General features: G+C 43.9%; 2 protein-coding genes across 8 annotated transcripts; one reads left to right on the top strand and one right to left on the bottom strand.

Moving 5' to 3' along the window:
• Positions 1 to 397: 397 nt before the first annotated feature.
• Positions 398 to 11,636, top strand: LOC116793964 (A-kinase anchor protein 17B). Of its 7 annotated transcripts, none has more exons than XR_004359657.1 (8): positions 398 to 467; positions 1,783 to 1,879; positions 4,038 to 4,306; positions 4,562 to 4,686; positions 6,494 to 6,730; positions 7,596 to 7,787; positions 8,938 to 9,102; positions 9,672 to 11,636. XR_004359657.1 is itself a non-coding variant. In XM_032702232.1 (8 exons), exons 5-8 carry the CDS (start codon positions 6,641 to 6,643, stop codon positions 9,806 to 9,808), a joined length of 1,449 nt encoding a protein of 482 aa, XP_032558123.1. In that variant the 5' UTR covers positions 398 to 467; positions 1,783 to 1,879; positions 4,038 to 4,306; positions 4,562 to 4,686; positions 6,494 to 6,640; the 3' UTR covers positions 9,809 to 11,636. The 7 variants fall into 7 exon arrangements, 5 of the variants coding, with proteins under 5 accessions (XP_032558123.1, XP_032558120.1, XP_032558119.1 ...); XM_032702232.1 differs by having other exon boundaries at positions 7,596 to 8,652; XM_032702229.1 differs by having other exon boundaries at positions 4,208 to 4,306; positions 7,596 to 9,102.
• Positions 11,637 to 13,729: 2,093 nt separating this feature from the next.
• On the bottom strand, positions 13,730 to 20,062 carry PGRMC1 (progesterone receptor membrane component 1). The gene is made up of 3 exons (XM_032702125.1): positions 19,682 to 20,062; positions 17,745 to 17,900; positions 13,730 to 15,661 (listed from the first exon to the last, which is right to left on the bottom strand). Exons 1-3 carry the CDS (start codon positions 19,998 to 20,000, stop codon positions 15,561 to 15,563), a joined length of 576 nt encoding a protein of 191 aa, XP_032558016.1. The 5' UTR covers positions 20,001 to 20,062; the 3' UTR covers positions 13,730 to 15,560.
• Between the last annotated feature and the right edge of the window lie 2,167 nt (positions 20,063 to 22,229).

The following is a 22,229-nucleotide window of genomic DNA, read 5'->3' as shown; positions in this document are numbered from 1 at the left end:
AGGCCTTCGCACTGCCCGAGCGAGGCAGCTGCTGAGGGGCGACCTTTTCTCTTTCGCATGTTTTTAATACACTGCACATACACGATGCCCACAGGCCGAGGATGCCGGGTCCAGGCCGGTGCAGCCGAGGCCGGGCGTGCAGGGTCAGCCCGGGGCTGTGCGGACCCTCAAGGGCAAAGAGCCGGGCGGGAAGAGCAGCCACCGGCACCACCGGGATTCACCTCGCGAATCGTTCCTCAAAAGCACCCGTCAAATCCCCAACCACCCAAGGGCCGGGCCGCCCCCTCACGGAAGCCTGGCGACCGCGAAACACCCCGGGGTGCGGCCGGGGCGGGCGATGACCGGGACGCGCGGGAGGGGCGGGCAGAGCCGCGCCCCAGGGGCGGGTCCCCCCGGCGCTGCTGCGGCCGCCGCGCTCCGCCCCGGGGTGGTGGCGCGAAGGGCCGGCGGTGCAGCGCGGCCGGAGGGTAAGGGAGGCCGGCTCTGAGGGAGCGGGAGCGGGGCGCTGCCGGCGGAGGGCGCTCCGGGCCGGGCGGGCGGGGGGCGCGGTGCCCCGCTCGGCCGGGGAAGGTGCAGCGCCCGCCGGGCGCTGGGGGCGGAGCGGTGCCCGGCGGCTCCGGCGGGGCTGCCCGGAGCCCGCGGGCCCGCCGGGACGGGACGGCCTTGCCTCCCCTGCGGCCCTGGGGCGGCGGCGGGCTCGACCGGAGGAGCCCGGCCCGTGCGGGGGTGCCGGGCCCTGGGGTTGCCCGACCCGGAGTGGCCCGGCCCGGCCCGCGGCTGCCGCAGCGCTCGGACCGGCGGGAGCTGGGCCCGCAGCTCCCCGGGGCTGGAGAGAGCGCGACTCCCCCCGGGACCGGCGGGGGTGGGCTGGGCTCCGCTCGGCCGGCGGTGCCGTCACCCGGCTGCGGCCGCTGCCGACCCGCTGGAGCTCCGGGCACCGCGGCCTCCGGCGGCCGCGTCCATCGGGCCGGGACTGGCGGGCGGTTTGCGGTATCCCCAGCTCAGGCAGGCGGGATGGGGCGCGGCGGCGCTGGGAGCGTTCCCTTCAAAACGTCCCTTTTATTGCGATGTCTGTTCGAGCAGTCGCGCATCTGGTCACCTCTCCTTTTACCTTATTTTGCACAGAGCTAGCTGGATAAACTGCTCTCATCTGTTAAAAATCGGATTAAACCTCTTGTTTAAACTTCTCTAAGTGGCTCTTTCCTGATAGACACTTGTCGTAGAATGACTAAGGTTGGAGAGGGCCTCTAAGCTCGTGAGTCCATCTGGGAACACCACCGTGTTTGCCGCTAAACCATGTCCCCAAGTGCCACATCCACACATCTTTTGAGCGCTTCCAGGGGTGGTGATTCCAGCCTCTTCCAATGCCTGATCACCCCTTCAGTGCAGAAATTTTTTTTAATATCCAATCTAAACCTCGCCTGATGCAACTTGAGGCCATTTCATCTTGCCTGTTATTTGTTACCTGGGAAAAGAGACCGACCCCAGGCTACAACCTCCATTCAGGTAGTTGTAGAGAGTCATAAGGACCTCCCTGAGCCTCCTTTTCTCCAGGCTTAACAACTGGAGCTTTTTTCTCTGTGTGATAAACTCTCTGCTGCTATGTATCAATTCATATACTTGCCACATTGCATTTGCTTGTAGGTGCTCTTGTGTACCCACCTCTGCAGAATTAAGATATTTCCTCTCAGGCTTTGGGACTACTCTGTGCACGAGGGCAGGGAAACCAGATGTCTGAAAAGTAACCTGGCAAAATACTTTTTTTTTTTCTTTTTCTTCAAGATAACCCTCTTTCCTGACTTGGTTGATGGTATGGTCTCTGAAACTGTTGTGATGGCCCAGGGCCTGGCATGAGTGACCAGCTGGGAAGCTGGGGTTGGTAAGAGCTGTTTGAGTTAGCAGTACTGTGAGCAAATATGAGGGACACCTTTGGATCAAAGTATTCCCACTACTTGCATGTTGCTCATGTGGACTGTATGAGTGTTTCAGGTCAGATGTTGCCTGGTTGTTAATGTTTCCCTAGAGTGTAATTTTGTTTTAAAGTATGAACTTAGGTAACACATTTTAGGGTGTTGTAAGATAAGGACAGCCTGCAGTTATCGTAAGAAACCCTAGTTCAAGGGCAGATGTGTTCCAAATGTTATAACAGAATGGCTAAAAGGAAATAATAATAATTTGGTAAAGGGGTGGAATGTCAATTTTCTTGTGATTTATTCAGTTGGAACAATTAAAGCCTAAGATAACAGCTTATTGATGTGTCAGGGTTGATTCCAAAAGGCCATGCTGCTGAGATCAGGCAGTAAATAATTCTGTGCTTTGTACACAGTTACATGATGAGAAATAGATTTCTGATGCTTGAAGAGCTCCTGGCTCTGAAGAAGAACAAGGGTAACAGTGTGCACTGGCAAACCACTATAGCTTACTCAGTTCTGTGAAGGGAGTTTTGGGCTTACTTTTGGGTGATTTATTACAGTAGTAGCAACATGGTTGCAGCCACGGTGGTGTAAGGATATAAGTGAAAGAAGATTTGCAAGGGCAGGATAACATCAGTTGGTTTAATAGGAGAAGTACTTGCAAAACAGAACAAGATTTTGGGTACAGCAACTGCTCTTCAGGCTTGACTGTCATATCTCTACAGGTTACAACAGCAGTGTCCTGGATATTTTAACCTGCTGCACCACAAATCTTGGTGTGATGGAAGAAGTATAGCTGATATTACACTTTAGCTTTAGGATTCTCTTTATCTTAATGCGTAGTGGGAATAAAGGATTCTAGAGATTACTGACTGCTTCAGTTTTGCAGTAAGTTCTTTGGGTGTATCTACTTTGCTTATATGAGACACTGAAGGTGTGTGTATGTACATACACTCCTATATGCAGAGATTAATCCTGAGAGATTCAGCCTTGCCTGAGAAAGTTATGGTTGATTGAGTGCATTTGGCAGCAGTTCCCTAAGAGGAGCAATTCAGTCCTTCAGATTGTGCTGTGGCTGCTGCTTCCAAGATTCATGGTTATTTTATTTTAATTACACTAGCTTTTCCTCAGTACATTTGTGGGGCTTTTTCTTCATCATTCTCAATAAAGTGTAATCACCTTCTTTTTCCAAACAATTTCTGGGCTTGTCTTCCCTTGTACATTCCTGTATTGAAGGCAAACAGGCATTTTTCAAGCAGTAGCAGTACAGTTTTTAACCTAGGAAAACCTTTTTTTTTCATGTTTCTTTGGTGGAAGCTTTTATGTGGCACTCCTGCAGTTCTCTCTGTATATGTATCTTCCCCCCCCCCCCCAATTTGGTTTAGTCTGTATTTATGTTAAAATGGTGGATAAAAATAAAGAAAAATATGGGTGATAAGATTTTGTGGAATAAACCGGCACAGATGGTGGTTTTCCAATTTCTGCTCTTTTTTCCTTGGAAGTTAGGTCTGAGAAATCCTAGTTAACCAGTGGAAGGGAAGCCTCTCTGTAAACTTTTTGGACACTTAACCATGTGCGGGGAAAAAACCAACCCTTGTGATTATCCTGTTTGTAGTGGATGTAAGATATTGATATATTGAGTTGAAGTATCTGAACTTCAGTCCTTGAATCAAAAAAGAGGGTTTTATTGTTTTGATGTCCTAAAAATTTGTCTGGCTAAGCTAAAACTTGTCATTGTTTTCAGTGTGCTTGGCACTGAAACTGGGAGATGATCTCAGGAACTGACACTTGATTTCTTATTGTTAAATATGAAATAGGTGCAGCAGCTGCCCTAATTTAGGTGATTCTTGGCTAGAAAAGGGTACTTATTCTCTTCTCTGTACCTTTTTTGATGAGGTATGTTGAGAGATGAATCCATTGAAGTGCTATGCTTAGTGTGGCATTATAAAAGAAAATGTGCAAACCTGTAAGCTTAATTTCAGCAGCCTATTAGCTTGCCGCTGTAAGCACTTATTAAGGTGTGCCCTGTTCCATTTTTTTTCCCCCAGAAGGTAATTTCTAAACTGTGATCCTGATATTTACCTCTGTGCTGGAAATAATACATCCTATTACTTATTTTTTCAGTGTAGGTAGACCTTGATGCAACTTGCTTGAGTATTTTGTTTTAGTGTGCTCACATCTGGGCATTTGAAGCTGATGAAATGCAGCACACATCAACAGAATTCATCAATTTTTAAGCAAGCAAATAAGCATTTGATCCAAAAGATGTTGCTCTAAGAGTCAGTGGACTCTAGTTTTGGCAGAACTGCTTGAATCCTGCGACCAGGAATGCTCTGCTGAACATGCTGAACTGAGTCTCCAGAAGAGCATGCCAGGAACGGGTTTGGTCACAGGTATGGTGTCAGATTTTGAGCCTCTGGTGTCAGGGAGGGCACATTTGGGAGTGGGGTGTTTGAGCTTCATTGAAACCCAGTGTGAGCTTCAGAGGAGGTGTTCTAGTATGTCAGGGTACAGAGGGACATTGTCATGAGTGTAGTGGTGCTTTGGGAGTCACCTGAGATCTCTCATTTGCTCAGCATGTTGTCTGTGTTTGTATAAATACACGGCAAACTGGGCTGCTAAGTCTGATTCTGCTTCTTCTGTGACAGGTGACTTTTGATACAACCAGGCATTTTAGTGAAGGAGCTGTAAGACAGAGAAGCCTGAAAAGACTAAAGCTGCAAGAACAGGAGCACATTCGAAAACGGGGGAAAAAAAGAGAGGGGGTTGAAAGGTGAGAGTATATTTTTAGAGAATGTCCCATTTTCTTGAGATTTGTTACACTGCCTCGTACCGAGTCAAATCCAGGAAGAGCAGCTATGTGAAAATCCAGGCTTTGAGGAAACAGGAGTTGGAGAACTTGAAACACTACTATGTAGTTGTTAATTTATGTGTTTCAGAATGCAAAGCATCATGATAATTCTGTGTAAGGCATCAGATGCAGGGGTCTTGATTATGAGAAAGGTGGGACTGGAGACATTCCGAGTTCCCTTTCAGATGGGATTATTCGATGACTCTGTGGGCCTGGCGTGAAATCAGAGAGCTCTTTCTCTCAAGTTGATCTGAGGCTTGATTGCTTAAGATTTCTGCATGTGGACTTTTTGTATTGCTCTGTGCTGCATCATCATAAATGATGTCGTTATGCCCTGAAATAAAATTAATGTGACATGCATTTCTAGGTGCCTCCCAGTTGACTGGAAGGTCCAAAGCTAGAAATTAATACTTTTCTCTCTTTACCCATTTTTACATGTTATTTTTTCGTTGTTGATATCTTTAGAGTAGTGTTCTTAAATTTTGTGTATGAGTAATAGTAGCATATTGAAGTTTTGATTCTCTAGATAATGTGTTTGGATGACATCCTAAACTGTCACTAGTAATTAATCATGTTATGTACCTTCATGTCTTAAAAAACCCCAACACTCAGAATGCAGAGCATAGTGACATGCAACGGAAGCATAGCACGCTAGGTCTCCAAAAGGTTTAGTTGTTAATTCTTCCTTACTCAAATACTTCTTAAAAACCTGTTTTTAAACACTTATTTGTGTGAACACTGTTCCTTGAATTTTCTGGAGCTTTTTGTGATGTGTCATGTTGATTATTTGGTAGATTTACTTTCTGCAGGGCAAGGTTCCCAAAAAGCAGTGACAGCCTGTTGTGGTTTAACCCCAGCTGGTAATTAAACCCTACAGCAGCTGCTCCCTCCCTCCCACTCCCTGGTGGGATGGGGGGAAAAATCAGAAGGGTGAAAGTGAGAAAACTCATGGGTTGAGATCAAGACAGTTTAATAGGTAAAGGTCATGTGCACAAGCAAAGCAAAACAAGGAATTCATTGCCCACTTCCAAAGGGCAGGCAGGTGTTCAGCAGCCCCAGGACAGCAGAGCTCCATCACGTGTCATGATGACTTGGGAAGACAAACACTCCAAACGTCCCCCCCTTCCTCCTCCTCCCTCAGCTTTATATGCTGAGCATGAGGCCATATGGTCTGGGATATCCCTTGGGTCAGTTGGGATCAGCTGTCCCAACTGTGTCCCCTCCCAGCTCCTCGTGCCCCCCCAGTCTCCTCACTGGTGGGGTGGGGTGAGGAGCAGAAAAGGCCTTGGCTCTGGGTAAGCTCTGCTCAGCAATAACCCCCGTATTACTCTTGTAATACCTCTTAAATGGGACCCTCCTGCTAATCTGTAGGGGAGATTTGTTAATCTAAGAATTAGATCCAAATGATTAGTCTCTAGTTGTGTCCTTGGAGACAAACAACCATGTGATACTGTTGTCTTGGCAGTGCTTATAAAGAAAACACTAGAATACAAACAATTTGAAGAGACAAAGAACTTTCTAACTGTGGGCATCAGTTGTGTGTGTGTAATTTTTATGCCATGTTTTTTGAAACATGTTATTTTAACAAACAAGATTCCTTGTTAATCACATGTGATTCTTGGTGACTGGTTGCTTATTATTAGCACTTCAAAGACTTACATCCAATTCTCCAGGACTCAAACTGTAAAATAAGTGTCATCTAAATTGTCCCATATTGATAATTACCTAGAAAAAGACGTGGTGATGAAAAGAAGTTCAAGAGAGAAAAAAGAAAGCTAAGCTCGAGAGGAGAGAAGAGAGGCAGATAGATGGAGATGAGAAACACCCCCCACAGCAGCAGAAGGTACCAGCTGAAGAGCAGCAGTGGCCAGAGAATATGCCTGAATGGGAAGAAAGGAAATCCCTGCTAGCTCAGAGAAGAGTGGAGTCTGTCAGACTGCTTACAGTGCTGTTAAATCGTGTGAACGTAAGACTATTTTAAAACATATTTTAAATTTTGAAGGATATTTACTAGATCTTGAATAATTCACTAGACATTTGATGTCTTGATGCTATTGAGAAGAATGCCTTGGGGCTGACCAAACACTGAGGTGGCCTGAGGTCTGTGTCTTGTGACAATCTCTTCTCAGTCTTGCCCTGAGAGCAAATGTGTAGTGCATTTTCAGCCAGAAACTTTGCTTTTGGTGCTTTTCTGAGGCATTGTCATTACTGAATAAAAAATAGGGGTGGAAGGGCTGTATCAGCTCTATTAGACTTGATCCAGCACTGCAAGGAAGGAGTTTTGGGGTGGGGACACAAGTCATGCTTTCTCTGCTTGGTTTATCTCAGGTCTACAAGTGACTGAATTAAATTGTCACAGATTATACCAGTTGCATTTCTAATAGCCTCTTTTTTTGGGGGGCCAGCACTAATCTATCAAGTTCATTTCAGTTTGATTCAGTTAATGTCTTGAGAAAGTCAGCAGAGGAGTGAGCAAAATTATAGTGTTTTGCACACAGATTAATGTTTGGAGGTTTAGTTTAGTGCTTTGGGCTAAAAAAAAGAATTTAAATGAAAACAGGGGTTTTAATTTCTCTGGGGCTTTAATTTCTAACATGGCTTTGTCTTCACTATTTGTTCAAAAAGATTTGCTTACAAGCTTTTAACAAGTGTATGTTTTCCCCAGTCCTAGATGTAAAAGATTTCCAGAGGTCTATAATGTACTATGAGTTGAAGTCAGAGGCTACCCTTGCCATTCTGCATGAATTTTAGGGCCCCATAATATCTGACATTGGCCTTCTTAATCATGAAGGTGACATGTTAAATGAACTTCTGTTTTCTTGGTTTCACAGTTGGCAAGTCAAAAAGTGGATCCTTCATTGGGTGTAAGGAAGGACGATTCATTTTCTGAAACAGCATTAAAAGACATCCCCCAGGAACAGATTAACTCCCACTGTCGCACGCACAAAGAGCTGAAACACCAGGAAGAGTTTAAGTGCCTGTTAACCCGAAAAGGTGGTGGTTTGTGCAGTGAGGAAGGAGATGTGAGTAATTTCCATGCATCTGCTTGTCACATAGTCAGGACAGTGTTAAATGAGCCCTCTCCAGCCCCGGGTTCTGAGGGACTGCCTGGCAGAGACGTGTGCGACTCCTCTGGCTGGGGATCTTTGCTGATTACGGTCACCCAGGACAGCAGGGTCATCGAATCTCTCGGTGGAAGGGACCACCCAGCACTGAATGCAGCTCACACAGAGACAGTGCCTGAGGAAGATGATTGCAAAAAGCAAAAGGTTTATGAGACTGATGAATTCATCCATTATTTACTGAACTACTATCAGACACCGCACTATGCACGTGTTTGCTTAGAGCCAAAAAACACGGCGACCAAGTCCTGGTGGAAGAGAGTGGTGTCTGGTGATGGTGGTGATTTTGATATCAGCTTGAGTAACAAACATGGGCAGCACCTCAGAGAAGTGAGTCCTGTACAAAACCTCCAGAAGAGAAATTGTAGTAGCGATAGTAATTATAGACTGGTGATCACTGTTGGGGAACTTGAATCAACAGACAAAGCGTCAGAAAACAAGGTCCATGGGGGCAAGCTTGCAAAAAAGTTGCAAGTGCAGAGGAATGACTCACTCGCTGTTGATAACTTACCACATGCAGTTCTGAATCATTCTTTGGAGTGCACTGCTGTAACTTGGAATAAGGAGTTCAAACGAGAAGATGGTAGAGATGAAGGCACTGTATCATACGAAACATGTAGATCTGCTTGCAGATTAAAGGATTTGTTGGAAGAGATCAGTGATTCTGAGTACTTTAGAGAGGCATGTGGCAGCTCAATGAAGAGAGCAGAAAAAAGATGTGAAGGAATTTACAGCAATTGCAATAGAGGGTGCTTGCCTGGAAGAGGTGAGGAAGGAAAATTGCTGGTTTACCATAAAAATGTAGCTCTAGAAGGTCAAGAGAAGGAAACCAACAAATGTAATTCCTGTTCTAATTCTGTCCATGAGAGCTTGACAAGGCAGTGGGAACATAAGCTTAAAAAGTCGTGCAAGCGGTCTAGTAGTAGATTAAGACATGAAGGACAGAAAAGTGAGAGACAATCCAGGGAAGAGGAGAGAAATGCTCATAAAATGAAGAAAAAGCGAAAAAAGCTTTCTTCTAATTTTTTATCTGATGAATGTGGCTTTTCAGAGACGGACAGTTGCATGCAGCTGGAGTCGCTCAGAAAGATACAGAGAAAATGTAAGAAAATGTTCCACAAAAAAGTGAAATTCAAGACACTTCACACCGCCATGGCAGCACCAGATGTGACCCCTTGTGATGGCTCACCCCTTCAGGAGACCCTCCAGAGGAGAGGTGAGAAAGAGGGACACCACAACTAAGGGGACTGAATTTGACAGACCCTGCAGGTGAGGTCAGTCGCCACAGTTCTTACAGTGATGAATGATGTTTTTGAAAAGAGTTTTAAAAAGTATAACTGTGGCATACAGAAACAGTGCAGCTTCTCTGCAATTACAGGTTTGTTCAGTTTAGCTCAGAAACAGTACACACAGCTGCAGCTGAAGAGTAGTATTTGTCTACTTAATTGGGTAGCAAAGTATCTGGCATGGGCGTTTGCAGATGGGTGCTTATTCTGTTAAAAGAACATGCATGCTAACAACATGCTTTAGACAACTAAAACATTGATAGGCAATTAATATGTGGCACAGCTGTGTGGGAAGTACTGTCGGAGGTTAGTGAATTTCTGTAGAGGTAATCATCTGATCTTCATACAGGATTGCTACTGGCAGTTGTTAGAGCCCGTTCACAATTTACTGTGCTTTCAGGTGGTTGGTGGACACCTTACAGCCACCTCCCCATCCTTTTCCCTTCCTGCCCGCTTGACAAACTCATTTCAAGCAACTTTTTCATATACTTATCTACAGGAGATGAGAGGAAACTAATGCTGAGAAGAGAGATGGATGCAGATGTCAGAGGATGCCCTCTATTTCCTCTTGAGATAATTCAGACAAACCCCTGCTCAGATACTTTCTGTGGAGCAGAACCCAGAAGAGGATGCTGAACAGCTACGATATAATAGTTCTGAATTTTTTGTACAGAAGTGGGAGAAGAAAGCCCTTTGATCATTAAAAGGTATATGAAATACTGGTTTGGGGTTTTTTTTGCTTAGGTAATTCCTTTGGTTAGAATATCTGACTGGTGCAGTGACCCACAAAAGCAGAATCTGTGTTTGCCTTTTGGATAACAGAGGACCAAAACTTTCCCCAGGGCCAGACAAACTTTCATGGATCAGCTGCTAAGAATTTGAAAAGATATGAATTGAGATGTTGGAGTGTTATACTTTGATTAAATGTAGGGAATCATGTAAATATCAAAATCGCAGTATTTAGCAATGAGTCATTGGAAACAAACATACTTGTCAATCCTAGAGCAAGCATATGAAGTGCCTCCTCAATCAGATTGTTATAATGATGGGGCTGGAAGGTGTGGGGGACATTTATACTCAATTGTGTGAAGTAATAGATTTCCAGATATGAAAAAAATCCCATCTTCTGTAAAACCCACACTGGAAAAATGCTTGTTTTCTATTCACAATTCTAGAGGTGTTTCTGAAAACTTTCTGGTCTTTGGGAGGAAGGATTTCACTGAACTTGTGCTCGATGTAGTGTTCCCAGGAATCTGAATGGTTGTCTAAGCAAAGCTCTGAGTGTTCAATAATGAAAGGGCAATGCTTCTCAGCCTGCTGACAGTCCTCTGTAAATGCAGGTTGACAGTTTTTTCACACAATTTCCAAGGCACATGTGGTGAGGTAGCTATTTAGTATGAGTTTGCTTACAAATAATTTCCAGAGGAATTGTGAAATGTTGTGGGACTTGTGCTGCATGTAGGTAAAAATGTGAAAACGCAGTCTAGGAGCTTGAGTTATATCCATATTTATTCAGCTGGCTATATCTACAAGACAGCCACAATTGCTTTTGGACAAAGTTCCTTAGCAAGATATAGAGGACCAGCTCAAAGTTCAATACTCTGATTATTGCAGCTTTCATTTTATTAATGCTTTATTTATTACATGTCAGTAGACTAAGTTAATGTGAAAATGTTGCCTTCATTACATAGAATCTTACCCATATTTGTAACTTCTGCTCTAATAAATAGTAATAAAAAAGAATAATTGTAATTTTTTGTGGTAGATAGATTTCCCCCCAGTCTTCAATACTGGTGATTCCTACAGGCTTCTAAGCTAGGTTTTATCAGCCTTCTCTGTTCATATGTTCAGATGTTGAGTGCCTTTTCAGGGTTATGAATGACAAATGGTTGCTACTCAAAGTAGTGTTAATCTATTACTTTTATCTAAAAAGATCTTATTTTCTTGACAGAAATATTTTCTGACTATTTTGGAGAACATTTATGCCCCTCTTAAGTCTCCTTTTTAGTATTTTATACATTTCTAATGAAGATCAACTGTTGTACTTGTTGACTGTGTAAAATGTTTTCAGTTGCACTGATGTGACATACCAAGGGTGTTTTTTCTCTATGCAATATTTGCAGATTAAAGATGACAAAACTTCCCCCTCTGTCAATCTATAGGCAGTTCTGTGTCCATGAGTACCTGTTTCCCATGAGACAGGCCTTTTGATTACAGGTGAGGAAGTTATTTCTTTTTGTTAATCTGGGGGAGAAGGAACAAATGATTTCCTTCGGTGTAAATTTCCAGTGTTTTATCAACGTGCTGGCACAATATTCAATAACAAATAAACACTCCAGTTCTGCAATTGCTTCTTGCATTCACCTACACTGATTGAAACTGATAAAGCAAATCCTCTGTCTCCAAGTCCTCATTCCATGTAAAACCTCGTTAGTAAATAAAATATGCATGCACTTTAAATTGAGACACCATTGTAATCTTCATACTGAAACAGAACTTTTGTGATTCCTATTTGTTTACAGGTGACATTATTTAGAATCTGTTTTCAGGTGTTTTAATATTAATTCATTACTTTTCACAAGATCATAGAATGGTTTGGATTGGGACCCTAAAGACCATCTTGTTCCACCCCCTGCCATGGGCAGGGACACCTTCCACTAGACCGGGTGATCCAAGCCCCATCCAACCTGGCCTTGAACCCTTCAGAGATGGGGTAGCCAGAGCTTCTCTGGGCAACCTGTGCCAGGGCCTCACCACCCTCACAGTCAAGAATTTCTTTTTCCTATCAGCACATTTAATATGAGTCCCATCCTTTCATATGCTGGACTGCTCAGTAAATTATATTATCCTGAAGTCTAATCTTTAAAGAGACATGTAACAGCTTGCTTTAAAACTTTTAGAATACATAGCTTTGTAGATTGGATTTTAGTAGTTACAGGAATAAATATCACATCTCAAGTATGGAAGTTACCGAATGTTTTGGCAATTAGAACAATTATTAGGTGAAAATATGCATTCAAAGCAGCATTTATATAGTTCAGCAGTGGCAATGTAGAACACCTTTCAGTTCAAGCCTGGTGTGTGCTGTTGTGCCCAGCTGGTGTTTCAGGAGGCTGGGTTCTTTTTATGGAAACAGTTTAGTCTGACATGTATGAAGTAGGGCCCTGAGGCTGCAGACCTTGCAATCAAATATGACTTTTTGTACAGAACTAATGCAAATGCCTCCTCATAGAGCTGGTAAGAACTGAAGTCCTCTCAGGGAAGTTGGTTGAACAAGGCTTTGTTACTGAAAATACGTGACCTGTGGGTTGTACCTTGTGCTGAATTCTGAAGTCAGAATCCTAAAGGCTGGTTTTAAAGCAGAAATACACAAAGCCCATTACATCAGTCCATCTGCTTGAAATACAATACAGCAATTATGATATGAAGCCCTTTCTTCTTAATCCAGGGGTTCCAGGCAATGCATAGAAATGCCTCACCTTTTGTAAAGCCCCTTACATAACTCTCAACAGAAGCATTCATTACTGAACTTTTGTTTAGCTGAAACAGCAGGAATTAAGAACAAATAGTGGTGATTAAGAGCAGGGAGAGTCCAGATAAAAGAATATCTGAATTTTACAAAGCAGCTGACCTTATGACAGAACTGGTTGGAAACGAGATGCTATTCATTTGTTTTGATTTGTCCAGGAGCTCCTCAAATATTCCTCTGTGACACTCCTAACAGGTGTTGGACACTTCAGAGGAGGGAGATTGGTGACAGTCTCTGCACTTAGCGTGTCATCATGTCCTATCTGGTTAATGTACAGCCTGATAAGCTGCCTGGCATGATTCTTTTTGTATAGTCATTGCTGCCAGTCGCTGTTGAAGGAAGGGATCAAGTTGCAATGAGCAGAGAGTAAAAAAGAAGCTAAGACCCATCCATTTTCTACAACATTTTAGAAGGAAGTAAAAATCCATGCCTGCTGCTTCATGCTTCCGTGACTTGCTTCTTCCCCTTTCATAACAAATTCTGTTTATTCTGACGAAAGTAGTGGTCTTACCAAAGTGTCATACCTCCTTCCCAAGAGATATTAAGCTTTGTCTTGTGTTACTGCCCATTTCCTGCATCGTTTTTGTTACTTTTCTTTCTGATGCATCCCGTTGTAATGTATAGATTAATACTTAATGTCCAGTTCCTTAGGATATTTTATGGAGTAACTTAAGAGTAAGGTGGTTGGGTCTGCTGAAGGGTAGGTTATAGCCTAGCCTAGTTCCACCACATGACAGCTTTACAAAGCTCCATCTTCTGCTCAGTATTAACAATTGTGTGGTGGGGTTTTTTTTTTGCTTGACTCTGCTTTTGCAACAACAAAGCATATTGTACAACATGAACCTGTTGTCTATTTAATATTCTGCTAAAGTTATGCTACACAGAACTGCATTTACTGGCATTTGATTAGAACGTATTATACTGATCCATGTGTTGGATAATGTAAAACATTGGAGAAAGACAAGATGAAACATTAGAGGAGGGTTAAGTATCACATGTGGTTGCAGTTAATGAAAACAAACACCACCATTATGCAAGAGTATTTTATTTTCTGCCTTAAACAAATAAAAGCACATTTCCAATTTGAGGTAAACCATTAGTAGTAGTTTGCAAAGAGTATAAATGTCTCTAAAAATAAAACAGCAACACAAAGGTCATGACAAGGTCTACATTTGTCTCTAGACCTTCATTAGGTAGTTCATACAGTACCACTTTATTCATGCTGTCAAACAATCATGCTCTTCATTGGAAGGCCCAGTGCAACCTAAAGAAAATGCCAGGACAGTGTCTGGACTGAGGGAAAGTCACTTGTTCTCACCACAGATGGTATCAGACACTTTAAACACGTTGTGTCAACTTGTTTATGAAAGCTGCTGTTGTGCAATGCACTCTACTTCTGAACACTGAAGTTTACACCTTCCCACTCAGGACTCAGTTCATCGTTTTGGTCGTGTTGCCAAACTGAAACGACCAGACAGCCAAGCCAGAGAAATGAAATAGAGGGAACTATACCAGACAGGCACCCTGGGATATTCTGCACCAGCGGAATCACCTGGACACGAAATGCATTTACAGGTGATCAGCAAATCATCAGTGATCTTGGAAGTTATGAGGAAGTTTTACAAAAGTATTTTGGGTGATGATGAAGCACATTAACATTTTTCCTTGGTCAGATCCATTTACCCAGCCCTCTCTGGTAGGAGGCAGGTCACGTAGTAATTAAGCATAGATGTAAGGAAAGAGAGCAAATAAGTAAACGGCAACTCAAAGGTCAGGTCCCCACTGCTGGTTATGAATTAGATTGTGCCATTTCTTTTAATGGCAAAGTTCCAAAGCAACAAGGGCCTCAGCACAGAATGGCTTACACCATGTTATTTTATTGTGTACAGGAAACTTGTGTAAATTATGTTGACCAGTAACATTTTTCTGCTAGTTAAAGCTGCATATACAAGAGCACTTGTTAATCATGCCATAGGAGCAACCTTTGTTTTTCTTACGCATAGGAATCAAGAGCAGCTGATCTTCCATGTTTAACATAATTTTATTGAAATTAACAGAAGAGTTTTACTAAGAAAGTTGAATGAACAGCAGTCCAGTGCAGTCACACTTCATGGTGTACCTCTAGGGGTGCCTAGTTCCACTCAGTATCTAAACCTTTGTAACACTTGTGAACAAAGAATATTAATCCACGCAAAATTATGCATGTTGAATACATCAAGTATTCATCAGTCCTTATTAATTTTTAAGTATCTAAAAGTGATCTAACCTCTGAAAAATTCTTGATATTTGTTAAAAGCAGTTAGTGTTTCATCTGTAAACCGCTAACACAACCCTTAAAAGCCAAATTATCTTATATAATATTGAATTACATTGCGCAACAAATGAGTACAGTGCTTCGTGGACAAATAAAATATAGTCCCTTTCCTAGAGGAACTACAACCCAAGGGCCAGACCCTGCAGAAGCTAAAACAAAAGAAGATTTAGTGGAATTTGTGTTGCATAGGTGAAGTTACTCATGTTTGTGTCCACAGTAGTAGGTTGTTAATGAAAAACTGGATTTCAACCTACTCTGCACTAAATGGTGATGGCAGAAAACCAGTAATAGTCCTTTATTGCCAAAACTGCAGTTTACTTTTCCACAGATATTTGTTGTGCACACTTCTGATTATGTGGGTTTAAAGGAAGACAGATCTTCAGTAGTTTGCCACTGAATTTGAAAAGGAAACCATTGAAGAGAAACAATTCACTGTAACTCTTGGACCTTTTGTAAGCATTGCTGCTGCTGCACCTTGTAAAACAAGTGGAATGTTACAAATGATCCTTTACGATTCAAAAACAGATTGTTCCTCACTGCAATCTCTACTCTTTCTTTGCATTCTGGGCATCTTTTTCTTCTTCATCAGAGTACACAGTGGGTTCCTCCCCCTCCTTCAGCAGCTTACCAACATGATGATACTTAACTGGGGAAAAAAAAAGAATCCAAGTAATTATTCTGCCCTGAAGATGTGCCTTTTTTAACTCTGTTTTCTGAATTAACAAAATGCCTGTATTATAATAAAATAACTCTGAGCAACTTGTTTCAAACATTGCGGGGAAGGAGAAGAGCCAAAATCAACTACCTGAATTACTATTAATGTGGTACTAAGTGTAAGAATCATGCCAAGTGAATGTAACTGTAATTCTCATTCTATTGCCTAAGCCAAAAGGTGAATGAATGTAAAGACAAAAACCAGAATCCTGGATTAGATTATTTCTCTTGCCAGTGTCAAAGGTGGTTTTTCAACCGATGGCATTGTCAGATTACTTACATATTAAACATGCACATACATATATGCATGTACATGCCATATACACAACTTTGAAGGGGTTTTATTTTTTGTGTGTTGAAAATATCCAATAGGACAGAAGGGAGATTCTTTCTCCCGAAGATAAAGATGGATCTATTATCCAATTATGTGATTAAGCCTCTGATTTATTTTATATCTCTTTTTGAACCAAGATCATATACATGTAAGAACTGAGAGCTATATTGTGTTGCCCATGTGTCAACTTCAACAGAGCAAAAGATGCCCCGGATTACAGGTATCTTGGCCTAGCATTGCTGTTATAATTTATAAGAATTCAAAGCAACTAATTGGCATATTTAACAGAAACACAGTAATAAAAAGTTCACTGTCAGTCCTGATGCTCAACTCTTGTATAGGTACATTTAAACACGAGTTTAGGTCAGATATTTGGTAGCACATTTCTGGTTTCTGCTACGTGCTTGTTAGCATAATAAAACAGCCATTCAGTGTGGCATGATTAACAGTCTTGATTAAGACAGGAAGAGAGCCAAAATAGTAGGGGCACATCAGGTCAGGACTGAGATGTTCTAATAACATGATGTGCAGGAAAACTCCACTGTAGCCAGTTAGAGTAAATCTTTGAACACTAGATGTAAAAACAAAACACATTTGATTTCCACTATACTGCTTTTTGGTATATGCAATTTCCCTCATGGAGATTATATATATATATATATATATATAAATTCATCAGGACAAGCAACTGACATATTTATTTTTTGTCTTATATGAATAGAACTAATTGCCTTGGTGTTCACTCACTTAAAAGGCATCATGAGATATGGAGAAATTATTTTTCATCAACAAGATATGCAATTGGAGGGGAAAAAAATCATACTAGTGGGCATGCCCTGGTACAAGGTCAGAACAGCAACTTCCATAAAACTGTGGTTTGAAGTTGGTTTTGAGCAGCAAGTTGAGACACATGACACAAACCAGTTGGAACTGCTTTTTTAAACTTTTACTACTAAGCATAAAACAAGGCTACTATGAAAGTGACTTCCTCCTGTTAATTTTAGAGCAAACATCTCAAGTGTTCAAGTTGCCTTTTTTCCTCTGGCCATCACTGGTACGGTACACATCAGGCAGCTTGAAAGCACAGAGGGGACATTTGCCCATTTTCCTGATCACCTTCTGGGGGAGAAAGTCAACTGAATAGAGCTGTCTGTGAATCTGCCACAGCCACCAGCAAGGCCATGCAGAATAACTTACTGAGAGTAGAAAAAGTTCTATCAAGAGCTCCAAGGGGAAGTCTTCAAAAATACTAAAACCCAAGAAGTAATAATTAAAATGTTACTGTTATTTCTGAGAAGCTGAATGGGACATAAGCTTCATTTTCCAGAGCATTAAAATCTATTAGTCTCTGTAAAAGCAGTCTTAACTTTATAAAAAAACATGGTCTTTATTTCCATATCTTGTCAACTTTTTGGGTGGTCTTACAGATCTTACGCTGTGATAGAGTGCTTGTATCTGCTACTGTTCAATAAGGAACAGAGGGAGGGAGAATGCAGGAGAACCTGACATTTCTCTTAAATTCTAAGTAAAAGTAATTCTAGTAACAGTAATTCTAGTAATATTAAACCCAGGTATTAATTTCCAGACTGATGCTTTCAGCTGGTAACAGCCTTTTGACCATTGCTTCCCCTCTTACACACCAGTTACTGACTTCTTTGTAAATAGGTTTAAAATTGCTTACAAGTGAATTGTGACTCCCAGTCCCTCAAGGTCTCTTGCTGGGTAGCGTTGAGGTCAGAGAGGTCATCGTACTCATCCCTCAGTGCCTCCTTATCCAGGCAGAAAGTGGCAAGACCTCGAGAGGCATCTCTTCCAGCAAAAATGCCATATGGACCCTCTTAAAATAAAAACATAAGCTGCATTATTACGGAGATAACGGATGCTGTGTGATCTTCATGGATCAGAGACCTCAGACTAAAACAGATAAAGAGTTCCTACCCTGACCTGTGGGTCAGAGGTGCCTCAAGCTTCTGAAATGTTTTTAAGTTTTATGCTACTTGGTAATAAGGGAAAACAGAGGAAGAGGGCAAGAAACAAGACCATGGGAAAAAGACACTGAGTTTGCTACACCACAGTGGTGCATGGCACATACAGACAGGGGAAGGACAAGCACCAACTGGGAAGCACATTGTCAGAACGAGGAACAGAGGAAGGGTTTTTAAGTGTGAGGTGAGACAAAAGTTTTCCAAGGGATGCTCCTGACTTAAAGAGATGAAAGGATGGCTTGACAGAAAAAATAGTGCAGATACTAGAAATTACTAACTTGGAAAAAACATCTATTAAAATTTTCAAAATGTGAGATGAACTCAAATTACCAAAACATGCAACTCACAGAACATCAGAGATACCAAGACAGACTCTTGATAAACTTCATTAATGATTAACTTGCTTGCATGACAAGCCAAAATTTGAGATACTGCATGTTGCAACTACACATTCAAAGTTCTTCTTAAGGGAGCTTAAGTAAGTTAGATGTGAACGCTGGTTACTGTAGAGCACATGCCATCTTCCACTCCTCCCAAAGCACGCTTTTTCCTAAATTCCTCAAAAGAATCTTATGTTTCCATTAAAATGAAAACCAAACCAGCCAGACACTGTGGTGAACCATCCAGCAGCTTTTACTGTTGTCAGGGAAGGCAGCATCCAAAGCATGGACTTTAAGTGGTTTTCAGTTTGCACAAATACAAAACTGCACATCTAACTCATCTGTACTTATCATCTTGACTGCTGCAGAAAGCAAAGTTACAGTCTGACATCATTCAGTGACAGTCTCCAGTCTATGTATGGACCAAAGTATAACTGATAACACTTACAAATACACTGTGTGTCCTGCACTATTCTTCTTGTCTCTAAGTAGCACTGGCAGCTCACTACTGCAGCTACCAGCTGTCTGGACAGCTCAAGAGTGGTTATGCCAGACAGGTCCTGGTACAAATCAGCAAGCCTGAGTGGGGCTTTTTAACAGGCGGCCTCTGTTAAAAATAAACCCCCACGCCCACGTGGAGGTGATTAAACTCTTGCACCTGGGTGCACCTACTCCCACCCTTCTCATCACTGGCTGCTCTACGAGCATAGGTTATTCAATCTTTGCACGTTTGAACTATGCTCCTGCTAGGAAGCTGGCTTAATCTAAATTGGTAGATATTTAGTATAAATATTATGCAACAGAGTGATGTCCACTAAAAGTTGGGAAGGGAATGTAAACACTCAGAGAACTCTTGGCTTCTGCCGCCTGGCATCGGGCAAAGGCACCTCAGGCCGACGAAGCCGCCCAACCCCTTACGGTACTTGTAACCTGCCATGGGCAAACACACAGAATAATGAAGCAACGCTAGCTCGCAAAGCAGGAGTTTCTGCACCACCGAGGCCCGACCCCGGAGCTCGAGCGGCAGCGGTAACCCTGCCCTCCGCCTCCCCGGGAGGCAGCTCGGTGTGCGCGCCCCTCCCGGCTCCAATCCAGCCGGGCCCTTCCCAAACCGCCGGAGCCGGAGCCGGCCCACGATGCGGGTCGGGCAGGAGCGCGGATCGCGCACCGAGGGAACGCGCTCCCGGCAGCACCGGCTCCGCCCCGCCCCGCCAACACCCGGGTGGCCGCGCCGCGCCCGCCCCGGCCCTCACCGGGCCCGTAGAACTTCCTGGCGCGGGTCACGTCGAAGACTTTGCCGTTGACGGCCATGAGGATGCGCGGGTCGCTCACGCCGTCGAAGGGCCGCAGCTGCGCCAGGGTGAAGTCGCGGCGCTTCATCTTGGGCAGCGGCGGCGGGTCCGCCTCGCCCGCGGGCGCCGCGGGCCGCTCGCCCCGCAGGATCTGGTAGAGCAGGAAGAGGCAGAGGCCCAGCAGGCTCAGGTTGAGCGGGGAGCCCACGATCTCCAGCAGCAGCCCGCCGGCCTCGCCCGCCGCCTCCTCGCCGGCCACCGCCGCCTCCTCGCGGGCCATGGCTCCGGGTGCGCTGCAGCTCGGTGGGTGTGAGAGCGCGGGGCGGTGGCTCCGAGCGCTGCCGGCCCGGCGGGGCGGGCCCGGGGGCGGTGGGAGGGGAAGGAGGGAGGGGCGGCGGGCGGGGCGGTGCCGCCCCCGGCCCGGGCGCGCTCGGCGGGCCCGGTCCGAGCCCTTCGCTGGCGTTAGGTGGTGGTACGGGCCCGGGATGGCGAGCGCTGCCCGGGGACACCGCGCAGCTGAGCCGGGGGCGGCCCCGCCGGCCGCTGGCCCCCCCCGAGGCGGCGGTGGGGCGGGTCAGGCCAGGCCGCGGCGGCGGCGGCTCCGTGGAACACGGTTCCACGGCACACGGCTCCATAGAAATTCCGGAAAAAAGACCCCTCTGCGTTGCGTTAGAGGCATGTCAGAGCTGTCGCGCTGGGCTCTGGGAGCCGCCGGGCCCTTCGGGATGGATGGGATGAAGGATGGAGGTTGGATCAGGCTCTGCTCGGTGGTGTCCAACAATAGGGCAAGAGGCAGTGGGCAGAAACTGATGCACAGAAAGTTCCACCTGAGTATGAGGAAGAACTTTATTATGCGTGTGACTGCTGGAACAGATTGCCCAAAGAGGGTGTGGAGTCTCCCCCTCTGGAGAACTGTCTGGACACAATCCTGTGCAATGTGCTCTGGGATGACCCTGCTTGAGCAGAGAGGTTGGACCTGATGACCCACTGTGGTCCCTTCCAACCTGTCCTATTCAGCGATTCTGTGATTCCCTGCAGTTTCTCCACCTGTGCCAGGGAACATCTTCGTGTTCCTGGCAGGGCAGTGACTTTTTGGAGTGCTCTCTAGGAATGGTGCCAAACTCAATGCAGGAGAAAAGGGACAAAAATAACAAACTTCTTGGGTTTTGTCATTCAGGTAATAACCCTGCCCCACCCAAAACTACAGAAGCAGCAGCCACAATGTGTTATTGTAACATGGAAAAGTGTCCTGTTGTGGAATTCTTTATTCAGGCTTCTTCTGAGTAGATTTTGGTGAAGTAAAACTTAAGCTGAAGAAAGCACTAACTGGATGTATCTACCTGATATGGTGTCCAGATGGAGCAACTGGAGCCGTGAATACCTTTTTGTACCCCTGGTGTCTTCTGCTCCTTCATATCTTTTGTCAGAAAACGTAAATGATGTTTTGGATCTCTGCAAATTGTATCCTCACCATCCTTCAAAAAGAACACAAACAAATACCCTGCTAGAATATTGTCATTCCCTCTACACAAGTCAGTAACATCACTCAGGGTACACGTAGAGAAGAATTGTAGAATACTGAGCTTGATCATAGGATCATTAACGTTGGAAAGTACCTCTAAGATCATCGAGTCTAACTGTTAACCTTATCTTGCATTACAGCATGGCAGGTGGCTCACATCACTGCTTCAGAGGAAGGAGGCAGGTTTTACTGAACCTAGCATTGGGACATTTGTTTATAGAAAACCAAAAGCAGTGCATTTCATTTACTTTCTAATTCTCAGTGTTAGGAACATTTTAACTCTGTGGGCCACAGGAGATACTGATGAAGTTTTGCCTTTTGGGGTACACTCAAAACCTCTGAGCACGAAGACATTTAAACATGTTGGCTCTTGCAAGGGAGGGTGTTTGGTTCCATCTGCTGTCTCCTTTGGGAAGCTCCTTGTTTTATTGATCAGCACTTGAACTTTAATCTGTCCTTTCATGGTATACACTGACTTTTGCTTCCACCTGCTGTGTAACCGCAAAAACTACTTGTTTCATTGATCTGACGACTGAGATTTGTACTTGTTAATAAAGTAGCTCTGAATTTTGGGCCTATTTAGTATACTAGAGAAATACCCAAAACATCAGATTTATTCAAACTGGGAGCTGTATTACCTAGTTAATTCTGCTCAGTGTAGACATGACACTATTACACTTCATTGTGTTGATATTACATGTTATAGGAATAGATGTAGAAAAAACCCAGAAATTTTGGTGGAAGATTTTTCTTTCATTTTTTTACAACACGTTTTGTTCAAAAGCAAGGAAAAAACCCCCAGACTCCAAAACAACCCCAGCCCTGAATTTGACCTTGAACCAGACACTGAAGTCAAGGAAAAAGAAGCTTTGTTTATGCCTAGTATCCTAGAGAAACCATCCAAGAACAGTTCATTCTTAGATAAAGAAGGGCCAGGAAACATTGCCAAGATTGATGGAATCTCAAGTTATCTGCCACACAAGCACT

The sequence above is a fragment of the Chiroxiphia lanceolata genome, chromosome 14 (genome assembly GCF_009829145.1).
Source record: "Chiroxiphia lanceolata isolate bChiLan1 chromosome 14, bChiLan1.pri, whole genome shotgun sequence".
In the NCBI taxonomy this organism is placed as follows: domain Eukaryota; kingdom Metazoa; phylum Chordata; class Aves; order Passeriformes; family Pipridae; genus Chiroxiphia; species Chiroxiphia lanceolata.
Note: the sequence above shows the minus strand (reverse complement) of the source record. Positions and strands in the feature narration are given on the sequence as shown.